General features: G+C 37.3%; 1 protein-coding gene across 1 annotated transcript; it reads right to left on the bottom strand.

Annotated features, from left to right (window-relative positions):
* Positions 1-2,540: 2,540 nt before the first annotated feature.
* On the bottom strand, positions 2,541-4,538 carry LOC145781192 (trypsin delta-like). Its single transcript, XM_082592970.1, has 5 exons — positions 4,473-4,538; positions 4,093-4,255; positions 3,863-4,016; positions 3,067-3,288; positions 2,541-2,744 (listed from the first exon to the last, which is right to left on the bottom strand). The coding sequence occupies exons 1-5, from the start codon at positions 4,507-4,509 to the stop codon at positions 2,586-2,588; spliced, it is 735 nt and encodes a 244-aa protein (XP_082449096.1). The 5' UTR covers positions 4,510-4,538; the 3' UTR covers positions 2,541-2,585.
* Between the last annotated feature and the right edge of the window lie 3,033 nt (positions 4,539-7,571).

Raw genomic sequence — 7,571 nt, 5'->3', positions numbered from 1 at the left:
CCTTGATCGCGCTAGGTTAGGCCTACCCAGTTCAGAAGTCACCATATTGCAACACTGCCTTCGCTGGACAGGACATGTCATGAGAAGGAACAACGAGGAGGGACAACTAGAGACAGGAAACCCCCCTCCAGAAGACCAAAAATGAGATACAAAGATTAGCTGAAAGTCTCCCTCAACCATGCAAACATTGATCTGGATTCATGGGAAAACCTTGCTAGTGACAGATTACTCTGCAGAAAAAGATCTAAGGAAGGCACGGAAATTTTCGAAAAAAAGGATACAAAAAGCCCAAGAAAAACGAACACTAGAAAAGTTAAAACTACCACGTCCCTCCCTCCATACAATCCTTACCCCTCATACAATGTGACTTTTGCCCACGTCTTTTCCATCATACACTGGCCTCCAAAGCCATATATGACATCACCATCCAAAGCCAAATTCGATTTGATGACGAAACCAATGCTCAGACACGAGCTGGAGCCGACGACTGTCAGTGGCGTATCGCTATGGTTTGTGCCGCCCGCGGTGGACCATGATTTTACACCCCTGAACGCGTGAAGTAGGAACCAGCAATTAGAATACGAGCCAAATCCATTTCAAAAAAGATTTTGACTATGCTTTTTCGTTTACGTTTAAAAATATTCTACTGCCACAAGCTTACGACCGAGGGGGAGACTGCCCACTGGGGGAGACACCCCCCCACTAGCTACGCCGATGGTTACCGTGAATATAATATGTTCATACAATAACTTTGAAACGTCCTTCAAGTAAGATCTGACAAATTTCTACCGAAACAAACACCTTCTTATGTTAAGGTATCGCGAGATTTACATTTGACTATGTGGCCGGTGTCCTTTTAAAAGGCAAACAAAAAAATGCATCAAAAAAGTAAAAATCATCAAATTTTTTTAAACTAATTCAAAAGTTATGACAATACAACTTTGTGGCTGAAATATTTCCTAAAAAGAGCAACGGGAACTTGTGGCGGCTTTTAATGGGTTAAGATCAATGTTATTAATTTTAGATACTCAAAGTTTACGAATCAAGTGATGATGATAACGAAGATGACGATGGACGGAATATTTTTGATTTATTCTAATACAAAAATATGGAAATGCTAGTAGTTGGACATTGGTTACAAAATTTAAAAAAATTTATGAACTTAAATTTGTTATAATAAGAAGTGATTCTATACTATTTAGGTCGGTGTTTTTTTGGAATGTCCCAAAATGTAAAATCTTGAATTTCACATTTTTTGACATCATTTCTACAATTTTGCTATTTACCAATCAACGTTTTTTCAGTGTGGTGTATTTTAATGTCAAAAATATGTCAATATTGGTTTGGGAGTAATTTAGAATAAAATGTTTCAAAAATTATAGATTCAGCAACTTTTGAATTTCTACGTTCTACAATTGGTTTTAATTTTCCAGTTTTATGGAGACTTGTTGTTTATATATTGAGTTTTCCAAAATCAGTTTGAGGAGTAACTTAGGCTAGTATGGAAAAATGTAGCCTATACTTTTTCGTAAGCTCTGGTTTAACCATAGAATAATTCATTGGTTTGGTTTTGAATCTTTATCCCGCATTCACAAAGCCTTGATAGGTTATTCCTGCTAGTTTTGCATACTTGTAGAGGCTCTTGACGCAGGTCCGGTTACCGAGATTGGCAGAGTGAAGTTTTCCGATTGTTGAAGTATTGCTACGGGGAAATAATTCCATCTACTAGGTGCCGCTGAATGAAGAGCAGTCCTGAAATGCGTTGCTCAAGCGCACACCCCGAGAGTCGAACCAGCGCCGCGTGATCTTGAGCCGGTGCGTAACCACTCATCTAACGCGGGCGGACTTCATTGCATGTCGCTCTTCCCAAAAATCCACCACGCTAAAGCCTAATGGTGGATTCCGCCTTATAGTCCGTATTTAATGGCTAATAACTTCAAATGTGTGTATTTTTTGACCATAGTTCTTATGTGAAAGCAATTCAGCATTAACTTATCTTTCTAATGAGGTGTAAAAGATCAATTTTAGACTAGGCCTATGGGAGCTCCTGCCTTTATGGAAAAATGGCCAAAACTCACTGTTCCCAAAGAGGAATCATCGGGCAGTTTTTTTGGTAACTCCTCATCACCGATCGAACTTCCAGACAACGTTTCAGCTTAATATTAATTTTTTTCCTGATCAAATCATTCAGCGACAGGACTACGAAGAACGTTACGCTTGAGGAAACTCAAAGCAAATTCTCCGCCATCCTTATAGTTATATGACGTAGTCTATTATAAGTTTTATCTGCTGCCGTTTATTTTTCAAAGTAGCCCATGTTTCTAGTACGCCGGACACCAGAGAATACGCTGAGGGTGCATTGTGTAAACCCTAAGCGTTTGACTGACAATGACTTGGAAAGAGTTGAATTTGCTCATCTCTAGCAATAAGTGCTGCGTTTCTATTTCTTCAATTTCAAAGCAATCATAATTTCATGCGAAATGACATCACGTAGAAACAATCAAACTCTGCATCTCACAATAACCAGTAAAGCGTTTGGTGACAATGATTTTATTTGCACATATTATGACTCATCAATTGACGAGTTAAACCCCTGCGTTGGTCTGAATCCAAGAGCGAACGGCACTGTTCTTGGACCATGCAGATGGATTGGTTGTTCCACAACCACTTGCTCCCCAAGATGTGTTTCCAACAAGAACCCAACTGTCGCCATCGTTAACAGCAAGTGGACCGCCAGAGTCTCCCTGTAACAATAATCGTAAGGATTCGTAATGGTTACTATTGTTGCATCAGGCCATAAACTTGTTGAATGTACAGTAAAGTTTGATAACAAAATCAACATGCAACTTTCTTCAATGAACAATATAAGTTCAGAGCTTGTTATTTTGTGAGATTGAGAAATTAATTTGCGGCTTTTCATGATCTTCCAGTTCAACAAATACAAAAGCGATGCTACATTTTGCACAATCAAACATTTCAATATGGTGATTAATATAAAACACTTTAGACAACAAGAGGTGCAATTGAAAAATTCGTTCTTTCAAAGGTAAAATAATATTTACTCACGTTGCAAGCACTGTTGGTATCATCATTGGCACACTGCATGCGATCTGTGACTTGACTTCCCCATGTAGCTTTGCACTGGATTTCAGAGATGAGATTGGTGTATGCGTACTGTAAGTTGTCGGGAATTTGACCGAAGATTCCACCACTGGTCTTACCCCATCCTGTCATCAAAGCTTGAGTTCCTGCAGGGTACTCCTGGCTGGCAACAGTGATTGGTTGAACCTACACACAACAGAAGCTTGAAAACATAAGAAACAAAAAACACAATTGCCACTTTTTGAAATTGATAATTATGGCTCAAAAATCTTGATTCCAATGTTGCCGTTCAAAAGTTAGAAAGTTTGCAAAGTACAGGAATTCATTCATTGTCTCAGATCTTGAGTTCCAAAGATCCAAACTAAGACGAAGTGGTTGAAAGATTTTAGAAGTATGTTAAACTGTGAGATTAGCCAAAAGCTTGAGTTTTGCTTTCAAGAACATGATCGTTGCTTACTTCACAATGTAGATAGGCTACTAACGACTTGTTTTAGCCTGATGCTGCGAGTTCGCTGTGCAAACAGCAATTACAACAGCGGACTCACAGCATTAGGCTAAAACAAGTCGTTGTATCTACATTGTGATGTAACATGTAGGTTTGAACCAGAAAATAACTACATTAAATAATAATTCTCAATAAATACAAAAAAAAATTGTGGAAATGCTGTGACAATCAATAATTGTCTCAATAAGCACAAAGCGCTGTTGGAATGAACGAACGTAAGGAGTCTCATGATAATATAACATTGAACTTATTTACCGCACTGTTCAAACTGGCTCCGGAGATTGTGATTATAGCGAAATCGTAATCGATGGTTTGAGAGCTGTAGCTGGGGTGGCAAAGGAAATCTCTGGTGAAGAAGGATTGTCCTGGGTTTTTGTATTGCGTTGTTCCCAAAACCACAGTGAGCGAGCTGAAATATTCACATAATTTGAGGATAACAATCGTTGTCATACGAAACTATTGCGGGGTTTATTGAACCAACTTACGATTGGCTGCAGTGACATGCTGACATCACTTTTGTTGCCGAGATGAGGGATGCTCCACAGAAGTGGGATCCACTAACTTGGAGGGAAGCTTGCCATGGAGCAAATGATGTTGATGTCACATCATTTCCACCGACTACTCTGTCGTCTGGTCGAACTGGTGAAACTGCAAGGAAATTGAAAGTCTAAAAGTTCCATTTCAATCCAAGAATAGGCGTGTAATGCTACGGACAAAAATCAGTTCGGAATATTTAGAATTTTTATTTCAATTGATCTTGTGTAGTCTTATTGTAGAATGTTTTTTAAAATAAGAGGTTACAATAGTAGCTTTTAGCATTTTGTTACACCAACTCTTTATCCTATAAACTTCACTATCGACTCACCTGCTGCAATGAGGAGAAGAGCAATGATGAACTTCATCTTGAATATTGTTCAGTTTGTTTTCAACTACAACTGTGCTCGACTCTATGCTGCCAAAGCTTATATAGAAAAGTTGTCCGACTTCATTGTGTGTTTTGTTGTTATTTCCGAGTTATATTAAGTCTATGCACGTGACGCGTTCTCACGGTGACGTTCAACCATCGTGAGAATGCAAACAGATGTCGCTCATCTTGAAGCTCAACTGGGAACAAGGGAGCTTGCCTAGTTCAAAGTAGGAATGTAGAAAACTTATATTGCACATTACGACGAAAGATTTGACTTAAAATTGAAAACCACTACAAAGTTAATTTCGGTTATTGCAATTTATATACAGCAGTTTACCGAAAAAGCTTTATAGATCTGAATTTCCCAATGCCTGTCCATGTAGAATGTAGATTGTTCTTAAACTAAGCATAATAAAAAATAAGCTAGGCAAAATAAAAATTATCGAATCTTTTCCTATACATCAAAGGCTTATGCTTGGCTGTTTTATCTAAAACCATAAAACTAAAAGGTTTATCAGTTGCTTTATGGTAAATCGATTTTACATTTATTGGAGGTAACACCTTTTGCGTAATTGTCTGCAATGTGTCTGATGTCTTTAATATCAAAATTACCGAAAAAGACAAAACATCTAGTATTTTTTCGAATGTATTTTGGTACGTCGTAGTATGATTGTGTTAAATAGATACAATTGCAATTGTTGTTCCGAGACATTGAAAAATATTCTTTAACGTTGTTCATGTTCTTTGAATAAACTTTTATGTCATCAAAAACCACCACTCCTGGAGTTGTATTGTCAAGTTGTTCTACTGGAATCACGTCCTCAGTGTTTAATATTTCAGCAAAATTAACAAGACTGTACTTTGCTTGGTCGGGGTTAATTACATACACACAACATTCATCCACTTTTTTAGCATATTTAAAAGATTATTGTTTTTTTCCTGACCGGTAGACCCAACAATCATAAAATGAGAGCCTGGGATCAACGGATCATGTTTACAAATATCCTCGGTTATTTCATTATCGTAATTAGTTATTTCCATTCTTTTATTAAATGAACCATAGGCATACGAAGCCGAGCAACGTTATCAAGTTTAACATATTGAAGATTATTTATTTACAAAAAACACAAAACTACGCATCAATTAAATATCGAACGTTTTCGACATCACAAGATGTCCTCTTCAGGAATAATATACATATAACTTAACTACATCTGAATAAAATACAATGGTTAACTAAATCTATAAACAGAAAAAGACAAAACTGCACAGTACTTCTGACTAGCTCAAACTCAACGATAGGCTCCACGAGAATCAAAGGTAACTGCATCAAAAAGCGTTAAACAGATCACATGATATGGTAGAAAGGCAATATTTATTAAATGACAATCACAAAATTCGGAACAATATCCCCCGAACTTCCAGGAGATGCAACCAACAAGGAATATGTGGATCAACATATGAAAGTCTCCAGTGATCCACCAGTACCAGATTCAGTATTAGCTAATTAACACTTTGCTCCTCAAAGGGAGGCCAGATTTGGCCCCCCCCTCAAATTTCCTTTAATTATTTGAAGCACAGTAACGCCATGCACTTGGTTTTTCTTGACTTTTCCTAAAATTGCCAGGCGGATCTGATGATATTAAATTTGATGCTAAAATTTGTGTAGTTTTCTTGTAAATTCAAGATTTTAGTGAATTTTTCCTATTTCTAGCTAACTTCCAGCAAAGCGTGAAATGGATTACATTGCGATAACAAGCCATAAGCTCATAATTGCTTCGTGCATCGATATGCGCGAGCAGAGAGAAGCATCCTCTTGCTTTCCTTTGTTTGGTTTGACCTCAATAATACAAAGCGCGTTATTTCTTATGCTACAAAGAAAAGCCAGTGATCGCAAAGCTGTTAATTAGAAACAATAATAGCAAACTTTTTTTGCGTTATCAGCTCTACAAAGAAGAATAGCAATCCACGATCAAAATAGTATGCTATGGAGGCCACAAACTATTCAAAACAGTTGTTTCAAGCAGATAATATTCATTGACGAATAAAAAACGTTACAATAAGAAATCTTCTCTTGGGAAAAGAAACGAAAACCTGGTTTCGAAATAAACGTTCTATGGAAATGCTCTCATTGACAAAACTTGCAATTGAGGAAATGTATCACTGCAAATGCTTTTGGGAGAAGCCGGAGAAATAGCGTTTTTGCAAACAGTAGTTGTGAGATACACTCAAAATTGTGAGATAGGCTCCATTTACACGTAGCAGCTAACTCGATGGTGTCCCTTCCCTGCTTTATGTCGCCTACTTGTTGTTATGTCCTGTATTTTTGTTTCACAGTGCACTGTGTTTTGTTCCAAAGAGCGCAAAATAAAGATAATAATGCCTCATCTACATTACAAAATATTTTGTAATGTACAAACAAAATGTACAATGTACACAATGTACATTGCAAAATATTTTGTAATGTAGACAAGGCATAAAGTTAGGCGTCACATAAGACAAACAACAAATCAGCTTTCTTCTTCATTGATTCAACATCTGAATACGTTGCCCCAATGTATAAGAGGCCGGCTATTGTGAAGACCCGCCATTTATAAACGATCCGATTATACCAAAAGTGGGACAAACTAGTGGATCAAAGAATGAATAAACAATGCTGAAAAAACTAAATCTAAGTGACGAACAATACCGATGTCTTCGTTTATCTTGGAAAAATGCTGCCTCAACTTATCAACAAAAAATACTATAAATAACGGCAAGGATCCCGAAAGCAGAATTTGCTCGACTTTGGCATGAATTTAGTCAGACATCTACAGTAATAATTCCACACATACAATAACTGGCTCTCAACGGCTGTAAGATACATAATAATCAACCTGGTTCTGGACGATTTGTGTAACAGTTTAGGGGAAGACACTACTTGAAATGATGCACCACACAAAAGATTTTCAATAAAGACTGAGTCTAAAAACCGATGTGGATTGTGCTGCACAATAACTTCAAGTTTAGGACAGAAGAGGCACAAAAATATCACGATAAAAATAAAGACCTTGTGGG

Source organism: Aplidium turbinatum, chromosome 12 (assembly GCF_918807975.1).
Source record: "Aplidium turbinatum chromosome 12, kaAplTurb1.1, whole genome shotgun sequence".
Classification (NCBI taxonomy): domain Eukaryota; kingdom Metazoa; phylum Chordata; class Ascidiacea; order Aplousobranchia; family Polyclinidae; genus Aplidium; species Aplidium turbinatum.
Note: the sequence above shows the minus strand (reverse complement) of the source record. Positions and strands in the feature narration are given on the sequence as shown.

Coding starts and splice junctions, on each gene's coding strand:
- LOC145781192 (XM_082592970.1), bottom strand. CDS start 4,509: ATGAAGTTCATCATTGCTCTTCTCCTCATTGCAGCAG. Junction 4,256..4,472: donor TCTTCTCCTCATTGCAGCAG/GTGAGTCGATAG, acceptor ATTTCCTTGCAG/TTTCACCAGTTCGACCAGAC. Junction 3,289..3,862: donor GAGCCAGTTTGAACAGTGCG/GTAAATAAGTTC, acceptor TGTTGTGTGTAG/GTTCAACCAATCACTGTTGC.